The sequence below is a fragment of the Coturnix japonica genome, unplaced genomic scaffold, assembly GCF_054131305.1.
Source record: "Coturnix japonica strain WE unplaced genomic scaffold, WE-NBRP24 Scf046, whole genome shotgun sequence".
Taxonomy (NCBI): domain Eukaryota; kingdom Metazoa; phylum Chordata; class Aves; order Galliformes; family Phasianidae; genus Coturnix; species Coturnix japonica.
In genome coordinates, this window is record NW_028188949.1 from 2,823,996 (window position 1) to 2,846,357 (window position 22,362).

General features: G+C 39.8%; 1 protein-coding gene across 2 annotated transcripts in view; it reads right to left on the bottom strand.

Moving 5' to 3' along the window:
- Nucleotides 1–22,362, bottom strand: part of LOC146752385 (receptor-type tyrosine-protein phosphatase T-like) — a 170,875-nt gene that overhangs the window by 29,786 nt on the left and 118,727 nt on the right. For both annotated transcript variants that reach the window (XM_085531988.1, XM_085531987.1), the window contains exons 5-8: nt 16,177–16,448; nt 11,957–12,038; nt 8,924–9,039; nt 6,597–6,771 (exon numbers count right to left, since the gene is read on the bottom strand). In XM_085531988.1, the coding sequence (XP_085388114.1) occupies nt 6,597–6,771; nt 8,924–9,039; nt 11,957–12,038; nt 16,177–16,448 (645 nt within the window). The remainder of the gene's footprint in view (nt 1–6,596; nt 6,772–8,923; nt 9,040–11,956; nt 12,039–16,176; nt 16,449–22,362) is intronic.

Below are 22,362 nucleotides of genomic sequence, written 5' to 3' on the forward strand. Positions count from 1 at the left end.
CACGATGTAAGGCAGCATGAAATATACGAAATTACCTTGTCTGTACTTTTCAAGCATGAGTGTAATCCTAGGCAGACTGAAACACATTCATTTGTTCTTGCAAGCTTCCTCCTTCCACCAGCTGAACTGTTTGTTGGGAGCTTTCTCTACAATAGGAAGCTAATAGGTAGATGTTTACTGGAACACTAACCAAAAAACAACATATTATTTCCACCAACTTTTGGACCACATCTTTTATCTGAAGACCAAAACCTTATGTACATTGTTTTGGCAATTTTAAAATACTAAGATTGAAATTGTTATGATTAAACAGCTCATTTATTTACTTCGATTCCCACTTTATCCTTTGTATTTGTCTGATGTGGGGAGACACTTCTCAGAACAGCAGGTAGAAGAATAAGGTTATATAGAAATATGCAGGTCTACATGAATAGCTGATGGAAAAGTCAAGGAATGCCAGGGCAGTCTAGTGAGATGACAAAGTCTATCACACAGCAATGCTTTTCCTTTCATTACTTTTGCTCTTTGGAGATTTCCTCTCCTCTGTTTGGTAGAGGCAGGTAAGAGGGTATAGGACAGGGCACAATTATTTCATACATTCAATACATTCATAATGTTATCTTACTTAAAAGCAGCAAGAAGGCTTCTTCCCACAACAAATCTTGCAGTTACTCAGGTCAAGTTGAGAGGAAAGATTTAAAGAAACAAAACTAAAAACAAACAAGCCTTTTACTAAGTTAATCATTCCCAGCTATTTCTAGAGTCCTCTTCTAGAGAGAGAGAAGATGATAACCCTGGGAGAAGCCTCCTTGCTCCTACAAAGCTGTAACAGCTCTCTCTGCCTAAGACTGGTGAGGACTGCTTGCCCCATGGCTTTCAGCCAGCAGAACCACAGCTCACATGAGCCGTCTGCTCCCTGCACCATCACAACCGGTTCCTGAGATACATCAGGGAGGCTGCAGGTAACCACACTCAGAAAGCACAAGGATTTAATCAAGCTCCTTCACTTCAAAAAGATTGTTTTGTATTCTTTTTTTTTCTACTTGTTATTGCATTTTTATCTTGTATTCAGTTAAGAACTTTATACATCATGAGCATCACGCTTAGAAACATGCATATTAAGAACAATCCTAAGGAACTCAATCCCATGCCTACTTGTCTACCATGCTCAGTCAGGATTAAAACATAACTCCTTAATGCATCTCTAGGAGGAAAACAAACAAATCAAACACCACCAACCTCCACCCCCCCCCTCCAACGCCCTGCCTTCCCCCCATCCCAATCTCCAATTTCTTTCCTATATGCACAATACTGATAGTTCCTGAAACTCAAGTCAGTGCTGTGACAGGAAAGTTGTATTCATTTCCCAAGTGCCTACAATGAAGATAAAGTTCATACAGCAATCTCTGCTTGCTTAGCTTAGAAATTGAAGAGCTATGGCAGAAAGAAAAGAAATTGGAGACCTGAACTGTCAACAATTAGCTTAGGAAATGTCCTTGTATCACAGCTGTAGCTTTGTATTCTTCCCGGAAACACCCATTCTAATTCACACATCCTTGGCTAACGTAAACACTGAAAACAAGGAATACAAACATGGCAACACGACTGCAAGTCCACATTGCACAGTGCAGCTCTGAAAAATGGATCCAGTCTATAATATCATGTATGTCTATCAATCAGCTCCCAAGAAAGGCTTCATTTCCAGTTCTATTTTGGAGGTTAAACAGAAGGAGAAGGAAATATTTTCTTTTGAAATAACACGTATCATTCTTTCTAACTGCCTATTTCTATGAAACAACGGCTTTGTCCTCAGCGCTCTCCCCTCCTCCAAAAGCTATTAAGGCAGAGTGAAAGGAGAGGAAGCAAAGCTCTCAGTGAGAGGGAATGAGTGTTCAAAATCTCATCTCCCCTTTTCTCAGCACACAGACATCCAATGATTAGATCTGAGTTAAAGCAATAGCTATTGGACAACACCAAACTAGATGATTAAAACAGAGTGAAGAGTTCGAGTAATTATTAGCCAGATTTGAACACCAGGGTTTGGAGCATTGCATTCCCTACATCACTGTGACTACAGAGGAATAAAGGAATGGCAGCAGCTTCTTCAGGCACCCCGCAACCACAAAGTCAGTTTCTCATGTTCACTAATTTCATAACCTTCACAAATGGTTCACATCCACACATACACTCTGTGGTAATCCAAAAGAGCAACATTAAAACACACCCGATCAAATCTACACTTAACTTCTCCTGGTGCTGCACACATTAACTCTGCAGACAATCCAGTTGTGTAAAAAGGCAAAGAGAGAACATGAGAGTGTGAGAGCATGAAGCCTGAGGAAAGCCCTCCCCATCACAGCTTTCCTGATACCGCTGACAGTGCCAACGAGAGATGCTTCCCTGTTCATAAAGTGATAACGTGCAGGACCTTGATTAATGCATATTACTCAGGCAGATGAATTCAAATCTACTCAGCAACTTTCACAACCTGGATGAGCCCGATTAATAGCCGTGAGGCACGAAAATTCCTATCTGAATTTCTGCACACTATAAAAAAATATTTTAACAGTGAAATCTAAAAAGCATTTATTTCCGACCATAGATGAGTTTCTCACCTAAATGGCTCCAAGTGAGGGGCCAGGTTAGGATCTTCCAGCTACTCTCAGGCAAAAGAAGATGACTGCAACATTGCTACTATTCTTATCAGTACCCCCAGCCCAGGGATCTGAGTACTGTTATGGCAATAGTTGCTATATTATCTTGTGATGGCAAGGGTATTATGATACATTTAATGAGTACTTTTCATACCAGTATCCTAAGGTACAAAATTATACATGTACTGTGGATGAATATGAAGTGAAAGACTATGGAGTTTATGGTCACAGAATCAAAGAATGGCTTGGAAGGGACCTTTAAGATCACCTCCTTCCAACCCCCTGCTGTAGGCAGGGACACCTCCCTCTAAGCCCAGGTTGCTCAGCCCCATCCAGCCTGGCCCTGAATGACGGCAGGGAAGGGGCATCCACAGCCTCAATGGGCAACCTGTGCCAGTGTCTCACCAGCCTCGCAGTAAGGAATTTCTCCCTGATATCACATCTAAATCAGCTTTAAACTGGAAGAGGGCAATTTCTGCTCATCCTGTCACTACAGGCCCCCATAACAATGTCATCCTAAGGAAGTACATTGAAGTCAATTGTATTTTCAGTCCAGATGCAAGCTCTAATCTGCAGTACATGCATAATGCCATATAATATACTTTCATATCTACACTCCCACTTGTTTCACCCAAGCAGACCTATGGAGGGCCTGATGCAACATCTCTATGGCCAGATCCAGCCTGGATCAGATGTGCGAGACATATCTTTATTTCTTATTTTTTTTAGGCTTTGGAAAGTTCTTTTTCCTAATAGTTCTTCCTGAAGCTTAATAATTAATTGAAACTACTCTGGATACAACTCCAATGGTACATACTGAGACTGGTCAAAATGCAGGTAGAGGTTGTCTACTTCATAATTTTTAATAGTGAATTTGCAAGGTATATCTCTATATATTTAATACTGAAGCAACTTAACCACATACATAGGTATTTTGTCTTAATGCATAATTATTTATTGTTATTTGTTGTCTTGACAGGCATCAGACCAGAAAAGAATTAGAGAAAAAACAGTAAGCAACACTGGGGAAAAAAACAACAACCCACCTCTCCCTCTGGCATCATTGCAAGTATCAGCTTCATGTCTGAAAACCTCAAGAAAAAAGTGACTGATAAACAGATGAGCTGTCCCAAACATCACATGGATGACAGAAAGCCACTCAGCTAAGGAACAGACTGTCTTACATCTGTGTTGAGTAATCAAACACTATAAAAATCAACAAAGGCAAAACTGAAGGGAAAAAGAACATATCCTGAGAGGTCTGTAAAGGGGTTTTGTCGCATACTGCAACTCCTGTTGTGGCAGCATAGAACAGATCTCATAAAAATCATCAGGTAGCAATAAAATGATCTCAAGGGACCTGCTGGTGAGCCAAGACTGCAAAAACAAACAGGTTCAAGAAAAAAGAAGTTACAAATTTCTACCACTCATTAATTTGGGCACTCAAACTACCTGAAATGGATCAGAAAAATAAATCGCAAACAACTTGCCAATACAAACACACGCACAGTTTAAAATGTTATTCACACTCCCACATGAAGTAAGAGGCTTTCTGGAAGGACACTCGAATTGTATCATTAATACAGATCTCACGTGTTCAGATCCTGGACAGTTTTGTAGTATTTTAAACAATCTTTACACAAGCAAAATATGCATTTATTTCAGAATATGGATAACTGCCATGCAGCTTTTACTTAAAAGAAAATTACGGACTAGAAGCATTCCATCTGCATGCGATCAGTACAGCAAGATGTAGAAGCTCTAGGATACTCGAAGCCTGCCCTACACAAAATTACTGTATGAGAGACTGTGAAAGTTAAGAAATAGAGGAGAGCTATTTTCCAGAGGAGCACCAAAGGATGGTAAGGTGTGCAGATGGAAATGATGGGTTTTGCAGGCTTTGTGATTACGATTCTGAAGTGCAAAGAGAAGAATAGATTTACTGCCACTTACAGAAGGTATTTGCACAGACAGTGAACAGCTCTGCAGTGGCAGTTCTCTAGCATTCTCAGTATTGGAAATATAATGTCCACATAGTCACGTATGACAACCAAAGGGGCTGGTTTGTGTTTAATATCACTGGTTTATTTGCTGAAAGAAGTATCTACTGTTCCAATTTCAAGTGTTGAGGTAGTAAATGTATTTCAAATAAAGATTCCTCAATCTGTGTCTACTAAACTATGCAGCATCAAGAACTGTAAATCACTTTCTCATTGCTGTAATAAAATATCTTACGGCTAAGGGAAGCAAACAGATCTTCACATGAGAAAGATATATAGATAGTTTTTTCAACCTTGACCTTTGTTGAAAAAATCCTACATGATTTTATGTTCAGCTAACTGGGAAAAAGCATGCGAGGCAAAGAATTAGCTTGGATTTAGTAGGTTTAGGGACAGGACTATCAATTGAGCAGAACTTCAATTACAGACTAATTTAATGTATACCCAAGTACATTACTGCAATTCAATAAACATCTCTTCAGAATTAAACAATTCCAATTTGCTTTCATTTCAGTCTGTATATATGTGTTGCGAATTTGCTATTACCCACGCTAAAATTAGCCAGACTAGAAGTACTCATCCATGCAATCCCAGTGTTTCACAGTGCTGCATCAAGCTAACCTCAAATGAACCACTTAACTTTGCCTGCTTACTAATACAGCAGCACAGAGCAGAGGAGTGTGCCTTCCCATAACAATATTCCTCTCCTCAAGTTTCTCTGCCTAGGTGTCTGCCTGGGTAATTCAGCAGTGAGTCTACCAATGTCCATCATGTTGGATGTCCAGCCATTCACATTTACAACTCACTCTTCTATTTTTCTCCTCCTCATACTGTTAAACATGAAAGTGTCAGGCACATGCCCAACTCTGCATACTCTAATATTGGTTGCTCTGGAAGACTGCCTTCCCTCTACTTAACAATTTTACAGTACCAATATGCTGCTTTTGGCAACTCGATTTCATTTTAATCATAAGTTAACTCCTCTAACAAGTGAGATAGTAGATAATTTGGTGGGAATTAAAAGCATTTCGCACCTAATCTGAACATTCTCTTCATGATCAGTGTAGCCTGAATATCTACAACATTGGATATTTAAAACATTGTGAAGGTGCTAGTGCTAAGTGACAGAAAAAGTTGCTAAAAAAGTACTACAGTAGAACAAAGTGATCTCATGTCTCCAACAGTCCTCTATCTCCATAACGTACAAAAGTTTTGATCAATAAAACTATATTCTCTGAGAAGATTCCTTCCACCCACATCAGTATTGCCTTCAATAGACACTAAAGCAGTCTAAGGGGAGACTGTCACCTTCTGGTTTGTTCTCCTAAGACACAGTGAGCATCCTTGTGGTGCAGGTTGGGTAACATTAATAAAGCAGCGCAGTAAATAGCATTTCATTCCGTGCATCATGGATGTTCTTAAGCAAATACCACCTTGCACGTGTCAGGCACAGCATCACCTCCTGAATCACAGTTAATAAGAGAGCTGAAACCTCCAGCTTCCATTAAGAGCTACTGATATCTGTACTGTGTGCTTCAGGACATCAACAGAATCATTCCAGATCACCTGCACCCAACAGTCTTGAACAGACTCTTCTGACATGCAACACTACCATAGGATTATTTGTGTCTGATGAAATGTAAAGCAAGCCAGATGAAGCTGACTGACAGATAAACTATTCTGCTGACTGCATTAAAATTATCCACAGCTACCATACATTACTTCAAGAGCTCATGAAGAAGGCTGTATTCAGATAAAGCTTTGATTCAAATACTTGTTTTAAGAAAATGATTGAAATTCATGTCACTTTTACCCATTTTTCCTACTTGAATCTAATAGGATTGAAAGAAAGAAAGGCCCAATAGGACGTCAAATTTTACACACAGTTGACACAGGAGGAAACGCTCAACTAACACCAAGTTGCTGTATTAATACAACTTACCTTTCACTATTAGTTCTGCATAATTTGAAACTCCAGATCCTCCATCTGAGCGAATGACACACCGGTATTTGCTGATGCTGCGCTGCGAAGTGTCAGCAACGCTGACGGTAGCAGAGAAACGCCTGTGGTTGACGACTCGAGTAACCATTAATGCTGTGTCCCTCCCATTCCACTGCTGTGGAGACAGATGAAAACAACTCACATCACAAAGGCACACAAATTATTCACTCTTCGTTACTCTTAAAACTGCTCAGACCTTCACTAGGTTAGATTTTGTACGAGTACAATTCATTCAGGAAAAGACAGCTGGTAACGTCCCTGAAAAATTTACAGGCTTTCTGGGTTTTATGAAGTAGTGGGCTTAAATGTTCTTATATATTTAAGTTTTTTGTATCTACTTAAATTCTGACATATTTTTGTGCGTTTGATGTGTTATGTATACTGAAAAGCCTGGAGAGTGACAGCTAAGACTATTTGTACTGGGTATATCCAGAAGCTTATCCAGGACATGAAAATACTACAAATGAATGCATTTTGTACTCCTGTGAAAATACTATAAGTGAACAGATTTTATAAACCTGTCATTTTCAGGCATAAAACTTTGTTTCCAGAACAATTTAAATACATTGCTTGGATGAACAGCAATGTTTATATGTCCAGCAATCCTCAATAAATCTTTCTCCACCAATGCCATGCAGCATTTTCCCAACTGGAAAAGTGACAGATGATGAATTAACTGGAAATCAGCATAAACACCTGAACTTGCTCAGTTGGTCTATTTTATTAGAAACCTCAATGGAAAACACAGAGTCATTGTGCCAGTTTCCAGTAATCAATTTTGGGAAGTATTTCCAAGGCTGTTTTCATTAAATCCTCCAGTTTAAAAGAATGGAAACCAGGATCCCCCTACCAATGATGATTTCCTCCCAAATCCCTTCTTCTCTTTGGAAAAAAGGTTCACAGTGCTTCAGATCAGAAGTTTTTTCACACACATATAATCTTTCCGTGGAAAGATTTCACAGAAATAATTCAAAAAAAGATATAGAATAAGCCAAAATATGTTTCTGTTAATGCTAAAAGTACAACATAGGCCAATAATTTTCAGGCTAAAAGGTATATTTTAAGATAACAGCTTTAATAATGTACAGTTAGAATGACTGTTATTTTTACAGAACGCCAACCACATTTCGCACCAACACAATCTTTTTCCCGGTATTAATTTTTGTTTACACCATTAGTAAACTGATTCTTGCCTGAGTATTTAGACTAGTGCAAGGTGGAATGATACAAAGATGGTAACAGATATTCAGAAGGTTATTTATGAGGAAAAACTCACTAATATGGATGCCTTCGCTGGGAAATGCTGAAGCAACCTCCACCAGGGAGCAATCTCCAAGAGATACTGCCTCAGTGGTGGTCAGCCCTTAAATGAGGTCTAGAGGAGGTGGAGTCAAGCTCCACCCCTTCTGGGACCACAGCTAAATTAGTCTCACCTGTGCTCCCACAGCTGACCTAACATTTGCCTCAGCTGATTAATCAGAGGTTCAGGCTGTGATTACCAATTTCAAACAATTTTCAACTCAACTATCTTCAAAGTCTCCAGAAGAACTCTAGTATAGAATATGGCAATGCTGGAACTCCACAGAGCCAAGTACTCCAAAGGGCACAAGTAATAACTTTGTCCTTCACTGGCAAACAGCACTCCACCCTTCCAGTTTGCTAAAAGCTCCATTTCTAACTCCAGAACTGAAAATCACTTAAGTTTGTCACTACGTGAATAGCACAACACAGTTTTTGAAGTCCAACCAGTAGAATGAAAATAGACACAAAGAGAAGGAACTCTTTGGTCATTTAGTGAGCAACCAGAGGAACATTCTGCTATCAATATAGAGCCAATGCAGAGCAAAAGCCAACGGAAACTGGGAGGAAGAAACAAAATGAGTACAAACTGGCTTTGTCCTTTTATAACATACCTTAAGGAATGTTTTCATCTCAACATACTTCCCTCAGCCTTTGTCAACAATATTTTTGGAGGGCAAAAGGAAAGAAGACCAAAAATTAAGCAGAAGGGAGGGATTATTGCACCTGTTCTGCCTTTTCTTTTTTATGAAGGAGTGCTTACAGGTCTGAAGATGTATGTTTAGAACTAACATTTTGCTGGCCACTTTTTCCATCTTCTGAAGCACAGTTCTGCATTTTATCATCTTGAATTCTGATCTGGAAACAACTCAAGGCAGTTCTCAAAGGATTTTGATGATAAACATTTGCCCCACCACCCTGCTGTCCTCTGTCTATTTATTTTACTTGAAAAAATTGCATCACTTTACCTGAAGCCAGAGTTTGTCATGCTGGGACCACTTCCCCCCGGCAATGCACTGGAATGTCGCATTCTGTCCCACATTAACCTCCACATTCTGAAGCCGTAAGAAATGAGGTGCTTTTCCTAACAAGAAATGCAAAGAATAGGAAGGGTAGAGCAAGGCAGCGATTGTGTTACACCAACACAGATATCAGAACAAAGCAAGTCATCCTACTCCTGACAAAGAGATTTAGCAAAATAAAGCTGTCCCTCAGTACTGAGCTACTTGGTGCAGAGCAAGGGGATCTTACAGATCTTTCATGGTCACCAAAGCAATTTGTTACTCCCTTCTATTAAGAGTAACTGAGAACATTTTTTCTCTTTAGGAAACTGTGGCTCTACCAAGGGCAAAATGAAATGAAATTGAGGTTGTCAAGTGTGGCTGGCCAAAACAAATTTGTATAAAGAATTTTCTCCTTTCAATTGTATTGACTATCAAATACATCCTGTAACTGTGGAGTAACAATGCCGCTGATATAAAATCACTGATATTAAATGAAACATTGATATTACTGATAAGTGTTGGATTGCTGCACTGGTTAATAACGCCAATATCTGCTTTTTGATGACAATAAATTCAGTATTCGTTCAACACTAAACCACCAACATCCAAATGCTGATATCACCAACATATTTTGTGACAGCAGAAAAAGATCATCTGATTAGCTTTGTGCTTGCTGGGCTTCAGAAGGAAGTTTGTGCACCAACCAAATACTCTCAGAGTAGGACACACAACAGCCTTCTAATACAGTAAGGGTCAGCATTTTTCAACTTCATCTTTACCTTTTGGATATAAGTAGCCAAGGAATTACATATTTTCAGAGCACAAACTAACCTACATTTTTCTATTGGAATTAAATAGGTTCAGAAGATGTAGGCATGTGTGTGCAGGAAGCCTGGCAAATAGATGGTTGTCTACTACAGGCACATGAACAGAAAACCCTTGCCCGCATGCTACGTCAGAGGTTTTTATCTAATTCCTGTGCCACATTCTCCATATGCCCAGTTTGCTGACAACTCAAGCAAAGTGCAGGGATTCTGTACTATTGTGCTTTCTAGGGGTCAGAGCAGCGTGTCAAAGCCAACTGGTAAACCACCTCTGGGTGACAGGCAGCAAAGCAAGTACTATGTGCTGCTTGCAGGCTATTTAGGAGTGACTTCTGCCTATGTTCAGGTATGAGTGAGCTCCAAATCAGGCACATATAGCCACACCAGCCTCAAAACTAAAACATAACACCAATAATTTCAAGTGCCATTCAGGCTCAATCAGAAGCTTCCTCATTCCTGTGCTTTGAGTTTTAACAATTGTAAAATGAACCCGAGGGGCAAAGTAAGTCTGTACAGTGTCACTACTGAACAGCAAAGACAACACTGGGAATCAGACAGAAGTATTTCCAAAGACTGCAGAGAACTCATAGCTTGTAGGGACCTGCACACGCTGCAGGTTGCCAACTGATTTCAAATGCACTGGATATAGTCTGAGTAATTCCAGCTTTGGGTCACCAAGATTGCATTTAATTTTCCAGAGGAACCTGCATGTACTTGGAGATGGAGTTTTAAACATCAGTTTTAATAATTCACCAAGCAGGATTTGGGGTTGCTATATATTTTTTAATCCCATAACCTTCTTGTCTTTGCCTCACAGTTGGTTCTGTGGCCTCTTTCCCAGTAAAGGGATCAGTCACCACCAAACATGCTTTGGAATGCATACACATCATTTGGGGGATTTGTTTGGAGGCTGCCAGTTATCAGCAACATCTGGTCAACGCAGATTGTAAGTATTTCTTAATGAAGTAAATACACCCAAAGGCCCGAGGAACAAGCACATGGTAAATACAAATATAATTCAGTTAAACTGCAATTAACCATACTGCAGTTATCAGAAATGTCCTGTTAAACTTGAGCAGAGCCATGTACCTCACATTGCGAATGGTTGCTATTCTTTGAAATAAAATGGGTGAACCTCACCCACAGAATTTTGTTTGGAAGAGCTGCTGCTCATTTACTGAAACTAAGAACCAGTGAAAGGGGCTGTTAAAGCTCCAACCTGATGGGGGTGGTGGGCTACCTTCCCAAAGGACATCAGGCCACCTGGAAATACTACAGCATCAAAGTTATAAACAAACCTAAATATAATAAGCCAAAGTATCACCCATAAATTCAATTTAATCTGCTACATAACAATTAATAATTCAAGCACTAAAAGACATTAATTTATTATGGATTACTTTTTAAAAATACTATATTTTAAAGAGATATGTCTAAACTCATCAATGAACATGAAAGCTGTTAAAAATCTGTATGCTCCATACACAGTGTAGGGATACAAATGTCCTTGAGCCTCTCAGTAGATGCACAGAGAAACCAAAGAAGTGCGCACACAAATGTAGAGGCTTAATGTCTCTCTATGCTGGAAAAATGTAAGCTGGGCATAGTACAGCTAAGGTAGGAGAAACAGAACAAATATTTCTGAACAGTGTAATGAACCTGCATTAGTTTTCGTTGCTGTGTAAGTCTAAATGAGATTTATTTATTAAATAACTCATGCAGAATCAAAAACCTTTCTTTTGAGAGATACCTTTAGGATATGTCTTTTCTTATTTTACTACTTTATATATCGAACCAATTTGTCTTATTTCCTTAAGTTAACCACGCAGGACATTATCAGAAACATTTAGATCTTTTCCTACAGCAGAACAATTCCGAAACAACAAAACAGAGTTTTATGTTCTTGTGACTCTTCTACAATGAGAAACTTCCACAAACATCCTGGCACAAGTGACCGAATCAGAGCACCTTTGCCTTTTGCACAAATTGTCAAGTTATTTAATTGCACAAGGCTGGCTGTCTTTAGTTGTTTTGGGGGATACCAAAACAGAAGAGATTTTACAGATGGCACTATTGGATAAGTCACAACTTAAGACTGCCAAGCCCAGTATTATAGACTGCAAAGCCTGGTATTTAACGCATTGAGACGGTTAGAAGAACAAAGAATACTCACTGCATGGATGGGCAAGAACTCTGACTTCATCCACAGCTATGTACCCTGGATGTCCTTTCAAAGAGACAGATTCAAATATCACCTGAAATACAAAGAAAAGGTTTTCTTAGAAAGAACTGCACTAGTCATTTGGCCAGTCACCACATTCCACTCCTATTCCAATGTCTGATACATTCAAAGCATTTTATCATTAATAACAAAGGGGTACCTATGCAATACAGCATGAAGACACATGTCAAAGACAGAAAATCAATTTGACACAGATAACAAAAAGAGCAATATTAATTAGGATTAGTGAGAACTATGTACTGCTTCCATTTGGAAGAGCAAAGAAACCAATTACAAACGTGTGCAATTACATCTGATTTGAAGTGTTCTATAAGTACAATACAAATACTGTGTGCAAAGAGTTTGGGGCAGGGCAAGGGGACTCTGGGAGACTGGTAAAATTCAAACTAATTAACTATTGCCAAATAAGCAAAATAAAATTCAGGAAAAAAACAGTATTAAATGCTGTAAAGTTTACAAGGACAAAGCTAATTAATGTGTTCAGCTGGCACAGTTACTACTACTGCAGCAGCCACTGTTTTTGCAGGATAATTCGTGACTATCAAAATCATTACCGGAACACCATTAAGTTTGTTAACTACTAAAAGCCAGTCTTCAACACTGCTATTCCCACTTTAAATAAAATTTGGCATTCCTAGCCTGTCACTATTGAGCCTTTTCTTCATCTCCTCCATTGGAAGATGTAACTCAACAAAAGATTCAGCTTTTTGAATGCCGACCACCACAGCTCAAGCTACAAAAGTGGAGCAGCATGTACTTCATAATCAGGTTGCCATTAATCATTTTGCTTTGCATTTGGGCTTCCATAATTTAGTTTCTACTTATATTCCCATGATATCTTAAGATCTACTCCCTCAGTTCAAAGCATTCCAAGTGGGAGCACTCCTGAAATAAGCCCTTTAGAAAAATGCCATGATAAAAACAGGTAGAATAAAGAAATAAAGGGGAAAAAACAAAGTAAGAAAAGCTCAGGTGCTAGCAATATAAACAGAGTTCTGCAGCAGATGAAGGTGGGCAAAAAATAGGTTGTCCGAAGGATAAGAGGAGGTAGCAAATATCTGGAAGATGATCAAACCATCAATAAATGTTTCCTATGTTCAAGAATACTTTCTAAGGATTGTATAAACAAGGAATAGAATGCATGTCCTCAGTATGGAAATGACAATTTATTTGATAAATGAAAATTCATTCATGATAAACACGGCACTTACTGCTAAGGTCACACAGCAATTACTGTGACTCCCTTCAGACTAGGATTAAACTGCGCCTTCATAGCCACCAAACTTTACTTTGCTTATCTTATAGCTGAGAAGTTACAAGCTTTGCTGAATTACTACCTCAATTTCCTGAAAGCCAAGAACTTGGAAAGAATAATTCCCCGCTTCTTTGAGGTAAAAACAAACACATAGCGGACTGACCTCTGTTAATTAGTGACACAGTTCAGTGTCTTTAATAGAGCACAAAATAACCTAAACCTTGAGTCGGTAGCAGCTGTGTCAGCTTCTAAAAAGACCATGGATTTAATCTTCACATTGCTGCCAAAATCACTGACAAGAGCAGAGGGTCTCAATTCACACTGCTTTGTTTGGACAGCTATTTTATTACCTTTTTAACTCTACTCTCAGATCTCTTTATTTCTCAGTTCAGATTTCCACACTGTTCTCACCCTTTTATACAGTTTTGCACCACTTCAGCCCTGTCAGAGTGGGCAGAGCAGAAGCACCTGGGCTGAAGAACAAGTGTTTAATACTTAACATTTTTGGAAGTTCTCAGAAATTAATATAATTCGCAAATGCAAAGTTTGGCTCTTCAACATTCTTAAATGCTCCTGAGAACTGCAAATACCAAGATTCATTTCATGTTTCCTTACCCATAAACAAACCCACATTTCACTGCTGCTATCTACCAGCAATGTCTGTGTTAGTGATGTAGCGTGGCTCATCTGTCGTGGTACGACAGACTTCTTCAGGCATGGATCAATACAGTACACAGGATCAGTACATCAAAACACCCCTTCCTGGCAGACTGTAGTGCTGTGCTCAGTGCATTCTGGGACTAAGTTAATCCTCGTGGCATGCAGTAATTCAAGAGCACACGTCTTACCTTTCTCCTAGAGCTATTATAGATTTTTCTCACTACACTACAAACGCTCGCAGACTGGGAATCCAGGCACAACTAACTCATGGGCAGAGCTGATAAACCTCTACCGCCATCACATTAATACCTCAGCAGAGTGCTTCTGGATGTAGGTGACTCATACAACCCTTGTGCAGAATTGCCAGACCCAAACCACGACCCTCTGGCAATAGGCCTAGCACTGGTTTGCTGCTACTCACACCTCCAAAGCTCTGGGCACTTGTCAATACCTTGCATCCTGGGCAGTTGGCTTCAGATTTCTCAATGCACACAGCAATTACTGATGGTGTAATTGTTGGGTATTAAGAAAATAAACATTTTTTTTGACGTAGATTTCATTATTTAGGAGAAATACTTTTTTCCCCCCTGTGTTACCTTGTACTTTTGAAATACAGAATATCCATTCAGGCCTCTTCTGCACAAACTGTTCTCCGGGCGTGCAGTTTTGATTTAAAGTTGACAAATAACACTCTCACAGCATAATCTGGATTGTGAGTGTCAATGAGACGTTCCCCAGGCATCGGTACACAGAAGCTTTTATCACCATGCCACCTCTGGACTCCTTCAGCCACAAGTGTTACGATGTAACCAACAGTAATTTTGATAAAATTCCATGATTGCATTTCCCCCCCCACTTTTGAGAGCTTAAAGTTTTCTTTCTTTTTTTCTTTTTTTCCTTAAACATAGAGAGTCACTAGATTGCAGAAACCAATGGACAAAATTAGGGACCAAGGACAGAGCAGACTATCAGATCCCTGACAACATTTTAAGAGCCATACTTTAGCAGAGGGAAATTAGAACTTTATCCATCATAAAGGTGAGGCTCAGGAGAGGGAGAGAAAAAGAGAGAGAACATTTGCATTTTCTGGGCAGGAACCACTCCCAGGCAGTCACTGCTGCCTTTAGGCTCTTCGTTTTTGCACAGCGGTGCAAAATTCTTCTTTGATTTAAAGGATTTTCTTCCTCGGGAAAAGCAAACCTGACCTCTAAAAAAACTTGCAAAAGATGTAATGAGGTTCAGGAAGTCTGGTATTGGTATATCTAACAGTTGGATCTCGTAGTTTGAGATCAGACTGTCTTTTCCAGGTTTTTCAAGCACTGATTACCTGGGTGAAAGATCATTTCTGTTCTCTCTGTACAGCACCTACTACGAAGCAGATTCTGGTTGATGTTAATATGAAAGTAGTATCGATCACTTTAATATGATTTCAGAGCGAGTGACAAGTTGTGCACAGCCCTTAAAACACCACTTCCAGTGCATTTGCATCTCTTTATCCCATATTCCCCTTCACCCTGTACAGTGTGCTCTTATCTATTCTGCTGAAATCCTTGGCTCCTTTTTGGAGGCAGAACATTAAAGTGTTCTACTTTAGCTCAGATTTTACAGACCTACTACCCAGTTATTTAAAAAAAAAAAAAAAAAAGCTTTTCTTCCTACTGTTTTCTATCCGTAGAGCATTCAATGCCTTTTCATAGTTTCTTTTACTGTAATTCCCATCTCACTCATGCTCTTTTTTCTTACACTATAATATGTATTTCTCCTTTTCCTGCAAGGTGTAGGGTGCAATTACCTCCCAGGCACTGTTTTTTTTCCCTTGAATGTAAAACGATAAAAATCAGAAGATAAGAGTTCTCATGTCTTCACTGCTTAACAAGGAGTATATGAGTCCATTGTGTGCATGGGAAGTGCCAATCCAAGTCCGTTTACATGCATATTTCATGATACATAAGTGGGTTCTAACTTTCCAATAATTTACTTCACCTGCCCAGCTTCTCCTCTGTGACCTGAGAACATATGTAAAGAAAAAGGGTGAGAAGAATTAAGTCAAGATGTCTCTATCATCTCTTGCTATAAAACTGTCATATGAAAACTCTATCTGATGCAAAAAAAAAAAAAATGCGGGGAAAAAAAGCTGTATTTAATTTTCAGAAGACTTATTGCTAACAACAGCTCATAGCTCACACCCAGCCAGACACTCAATGGAAACAGACAGAGAAATACTGTGAACTCATACCTGATAAAAATGCGGCCAGAAAGTACTGATGGCAAGCTCTGCCTTCACCCATCCTTCTGTTACAACCCCTGAGACATTCCATATGGGATTGCCCTGTGGTCCTCCGTTCACTTTCACGTAGACATTCAGAGAGCCAGGACTCGAACGATCTCTGCTGGACAAGTAATAATGGAAATCGATGCAATGTGTGTCATTTTCCTTCAACGTGGGCAAAAGTAAGTGAGCTTTCTGCCCGGATGCCCGTCCAGAGCTGTTCACCATCATGAAGGAGCCTGTACACAGACAAGGGAAAAAAGAATGAATACTAAACATCTGCTGAGCTCTTTCAGTTAAAGCAGATTCCCTAGAAAAGTCAATGATTCCTTTAGAAGCCAGCAAACAAAACAGTTCCTCCTAAGAACTCAAACTAGCTATTTTATGCTAGTTGTTAGGTAACAGAAAAGAAAGGAGATCTAAATTACAGGGTATAAATACAAATAGATTCATGGCCAGCTATAACCGCCTTAATTAGATAACTTAGAAATTATAAATACAACTTTGCTTTTATTGTTTTATAACACTGCAATAAAAGAGTCACCCTTAAACAAAGTCATATTTACCTTCCAAGAAGCCACAGGGCTCTCCTACAGTGTACAGCCCGAAATACCTACTTTCCCAAAGGCACATTCAACACAAAAGAATGCTATAAAAGATCACATTCTCAGCTGGCATTTGCCTGCATGGTCTCTACCACCTTAGTGCCAATCTGTACCCGGGAACACTGTATCTTGGTGGTACAAGCTTTGGAAAGCAGCAAGGTGTTAAGAAAACCCAGTGTACAGAGCCTAGATGAATTAGGCTTGTTAGCACAAGAGCAACATCTCAACTAGCAATACAGCAACAAGGACAATTACACTTCTAGGAGGGAAGGACCGGCTGAATTTTACGAGAGAAATCTATACTAAGGCAATTTATGAGTTCGTTAACCCTGAAGCTTGCATCATATTAAGCATGGCACTGGATGTTGAACTCATGTTTTGATTCATCAAGCAGTTATTTTACAGCACATTGTGTCTCAACTCATCTCTTTACAGATGCATCAAGGTGACAAATGTTAGCAATAAGAAAAAACATTATGAGAGTTATTTGATTCAATTCTGTTTAAGGGATCTGCTTTATGTGTGTGCAGACACTCACAGAAAAAGCTGAAGAAAATACCAAGATCCGGGGGAAAAAAAAATCTATGTGTCAGCAGCTAGGCATAATAATTTTTAATCAAATGCAGCCTTCTTGACATTCAGAGTCCTGCTGCAGCTGCCAAGTCATGCTACAAATGTATTTCTCTACTGGCCTCTTGCAGTTCACAGCACACTGTGTTTGAAAAGCCTTGCCTCACTTCTAACCTATTGACTTCCCCAATTCCGTGCCACAGCAGTTTGACAGACACTCAGATGAGCCAGATAAACATTCTGATCAGTTTTGTCCAGTGGACAGCCATACATATTCTATTTTATTTTCTTTTAAGCCACCAGATACCAGCCACTTCCTCACACAAAACTGCTTTTGGTGGTTTGTTGGTTTGTTTCTGTTTATGTGATATGTGTATACATTTTGTAAAGGACTGCAAAGCACGGATGCAGAAGAAAGTGCATCTTTCACAAGAAATCACACACGCTCCTGAGACCTTGGAAAACTCGAGCACAGTGCAGGCACAGCTGGGGATGAGGCGGTACAAGCAAAAAAGCTACAGTAAGGTGCTCTCTAGCGATCCGATCTTTCATTTGGATAGGTTAAAAATCCCAATGGCCCCCAATCCAGAGATTCCAAATTCACAGTAAAGAGCTCAAGAAACAGAAAAGCTGAATCCAAGCCTTCAATTTTTTCTCTAATAATCAAAGTCTGTAAGGTGAGACTGATAAACATTCTCTGTTGATTCACTCCTGCTCTCAGTCAAACTCAAAACCCCCTTCGTCAGTTAGTTTCTCACTGAGTGCTGCAGTAATCTTCTGATCCACCCAAATAAACTAAAATAGTGGCAATCTGAGATTTGGGCTCAGACTGTATCACCTGGGATAATTTATGACCAGGAAGCACAGTTTCCAACAGGTAAGATACAGGGGTGATGCTACAGCCAAAGCAAACATTCAGTAAAGAAGAGGTCATTCATTTCTGTTCCATCTTTGATCAGATCTTAGCACACATCATTTCACTTCTGGGTGTCTTCCTCATCCTTTCCCTATTTGGAAATCCTTATCTATTTGGATAGTAGATGGATCCCTGCCCTAAAGATCTACTCTGAAGCTATACAGTGCCCAGCACAACAGGGTCCTGAACTGTACTACATCAGGCAGGCGTTTCAATGATAGAAAGACTTAAGGAGGATTTCACTTTTACAGATTCACGTATGAAAATAAGGAGCATTCCTCTGGGAGAAAAACATCAGCTTTTAGTAAAAGTTCAAAGCAATAATTACAATTTTAGTTTTTGACACCCACCAAAAATGAATCATACCCTATTTGCAGAACGACAATGGCCTTTTGTACAATAACTCTGGAGTATAGAGCCTGTACATAGAGACTGACACAACGTGAGTGAGTGAAATATCCATCAAGCAAAAAAACACTTAATAAAATAATCAGCCTTCGTTATGGGAAGAATAGCCTTACCAAAAAAAAAAAAAAAAAAAAAAAATCATTGCCATTTGCATGTTATTCACAGCCTTGGTTCTCATTTCTGGATGCCTTAGAAACAAAAACCCACACCCCATAGCATGCCTAGAAATACAAGAGAAAAGGCTCTAAGATCATAACTGTCTCCAGTAAAGTCCTGAGGGGAGAGACTGTTTTACATGATTGTGAAAAAGATAAAAAAAAATTCCACTACTGGTGCTGCTCCCATCTTTAACTGTGCCATCTGGTGTCTCTACCTGCTCTTACTTCCACAGAGACCTCAAATAGCAGCTGCCTCAGGAAGGTCTTTTCCTGCCAGGTCAAGTTGGTGCTCAACACCCCAAGCCTGCCCTTAGGAGGGGATATTATTAAACTTCACCCATGCCATGACTGACAGTGGGTACAAGAACGTTGCTATCTCACAAAATCTCACTGCTGTGAATAATTTATACCCTCTACCACAAATTACCCTCCAAACAAACCTAGCTGTATGTGATTCTCATTTCCCTTCTTGCACTGTGAACCTGAATGCATAACCCATCCCCTACCCTCAAGGACCTTCCAAAGGTTGCTCTGTGTGCTCCTGGACCAGCAGCTGGGATGCACTGACTACCTGTCCATGCCACTAAAGCTTTTCTGGGCAGGACGCATTGCTTACCAGTAGCTCTGAGATCAGCAATAAGTAAACAAACAAACAGAGTTCAGAACAGCCTTTTAAGGACAAGCGTGTTTTGCCTTATTAGCTGTAATAAAAACTGACACATTGCGATTCAGAGCCTGACAGACTTCTTTAACATGAGCGCAGAATTGAAGCTGATGGGACTTCTTTTGAATTTATAGGCCTGTATGTGCAAATAAAAGAGGTACAAGCGGGTCTGGCACCAACAAGCCATTTGTCACATTTCTCACTCATATAAAGAACTAGGGAATGCATTAACGTGTCACAAACAGAAATTATTGATCAATGAATGACTGAAAACCTATTTAAATTTCTCCAGGCATGAATGTGTATAAAACAAAAGATTCCTTGAAGAAACTCTGATTTGGACTGACTTTGAACAGTAATGAGAGCAGAAAAAAACACTGAGTGCTGTTTTTGTTTACCTCCATCTGGAAAGTTCGAATGTCATCACATAGACACTGAAATGGGAAAGTTTGAAGAGAAGAAATGATCTCTGCTGTGTGAAAGTTGTTGGGTTGTTCTGTTTCTATTGGACACAGAAGTAAATGCTCATTAAAGGAGCTGAATATGAGGTCAATTAAATTTAGTGCTCTTGAACCAACAGGTTACATCAGTTAATATCTTGCTGGCTTTGCCACCTTCCTGAATAACTAAAACCAAATGTGCTGCGTTCAGATCAGTCAAAAGCATGGAGAAAAGAAAGATGGTAAATAAATTCATTTTTAAAAATCCATTCAAATGACAGTGAACATAAAAAGGCACTCTCTTATAGTTATTAAACATACCACCGAAAATTGGGGAATTAAACCATGAAGAGCTCTCTAGCTGGCCATAAATTTCAATTTTTCCCCTGCTTGGTGCATAATGATGCCTTGATAAGCTTCCTATTATTGATGCATCTGCAACATATACCCTCTTTTTGAGCTGAAATGCTGCTCTGTAGCAGATGGTGGCTATTGTGTTTACACATCAGCACTTTATGATTGCATTTTCTCACGTCTGCAGTAAAAAAGAAAGCCGTAATTGAGTTTTTAATGGCTTTGCACATTGTTCATTAAGATTACATGAGTGTGTTCTGACAAATGACAGCTGAAGAAATGAGCCACTGAGAACCCCTCATGATCACCAGACAGACCTCAGCTGATGCTCTTTCACTGCTGCCTTTGAAGAACTGCGCTGTTTAAAAGTAAAATTACAGCAACCATTAAAGACTGAATGTAAACTTGAAAAGAAAACTGTCAAAATGCTCAACTGCAAAAACAGCCTTCGGAAACCCTGAGAACCCAAATCAGAAAGTACAGAACTTTCTTTGAAACAGCAAACTCTTTCTCCCAGTACATCAATCTGCTTTTCCAGCAGCTCCATCACAGCACAGGCACTTTTTTTTTTCAGACACAGTGCTTCTGGTTACCAAAGAACAACTCTACCCTCAAAAAGGAAGGGCCTGACACCTGACCCTGTTAGCATGGAATGAAGCAACCTGAAATAATTTCAGTCAGAAGGGGCCTCAGGTAATATCTAAGGCATCATATTTAGTCCATTTCTGTGCTTAGAGCAGGGTCATCTCTTCTCCCCACTGACTCTCTAAAGCCTCCCAGATGGTCCAGTCCCTCTGGATAACCTGCTCCAGTACTTGGCTGCCCTCAGGTTGTTTTTTTGTCACCCCTATAACCTCTCATTTCAGCCCATACCCCTTGTCTCTCACCCTCCAGCCACTCAGTGCAGTAATGACTCTACCCCATCCTGGAGGCACTGAGGTGTTGCTCCCAGGACCCCCCCAAATCTTTCCTGCCCGAGCCTGAACAATGTCATCACTCCTCAACCTCTTGTCCCAGGGTGCTGGCTCCTGCCCTGACCACTCACTCGGTGGCCTTCACTTTCCTCCCTCCCTTTCATCAGAGTCTGTGATGTTGGGGCACCCGAAATTGGACACAATAGGCTAAAGGCAATCTAATGAGTGGCAAGCAAGGAAGGACCACTTCTATTTGTCTGCTGGCTAGGTCCCTGTTAATACAGCCCAGGATGGCATCAGCAGTCAGAACATGCTGATGACTTATATTCAGGCTGCCCTCTACCTGACTAGTCTACGTCCACATTCACAGTATTTCTTCCAGCCTGCCTCTACCCCTCTGGATGGTGGTCCTACCCTTGACTGTATCAACTGTTCCCATAGTTTGATGCCAAACTAGAGATGCCACCAATTACTGCCAGCCAACCAGTGCACACCTCCACAGCTACCACCACCAGCCCAGACCATAACAACACCCTGACCTGGAAACACATGAAGCTTTGTCCTGACTCTGGTCTCCGTAGTTTCATAGCACTTCTTCTGCAGTTGAATTACAGGACCAAGAGAGCTCTGGTAACTTCACATCTTACAAAACCAAAAAAGAAAGAAAGTATTTCCATATAATTGCTTAAAGTTAAAACCATGAAATTCACAGTTCTTCTTCACAAAAAGTTACCATTGTACTTTCCTCATTTTTCTACCCCTGCATGTAATACATGTAATAACAGCTGAAGAAGGCTCAGAAATCTCTTCTCCTGACTGATGAACCACAGCGAGCAGCGCTTGTACAAACTCAGAATTAAACAAGGCGTATCTCATAGCTGCTATCCCTTCTTCAAATATTAGGACAAAATCAGACCCGTGGGTTTTATCTCTCAAATGTGGGCCACACTGAATTAATCTGCCATGGAATAAGAAAGAGCTTGATTCACAGATAAACAGGAATATAAACTGCAAGTTCAGTCCCATATAATTCATGAGGACAATTCATTCACTTGGGAAACTGTTGGATAATAGGAAAATATTTTTTAAAGAGACAGCCTTTATTTGTAAAGACGTTTTCTTCT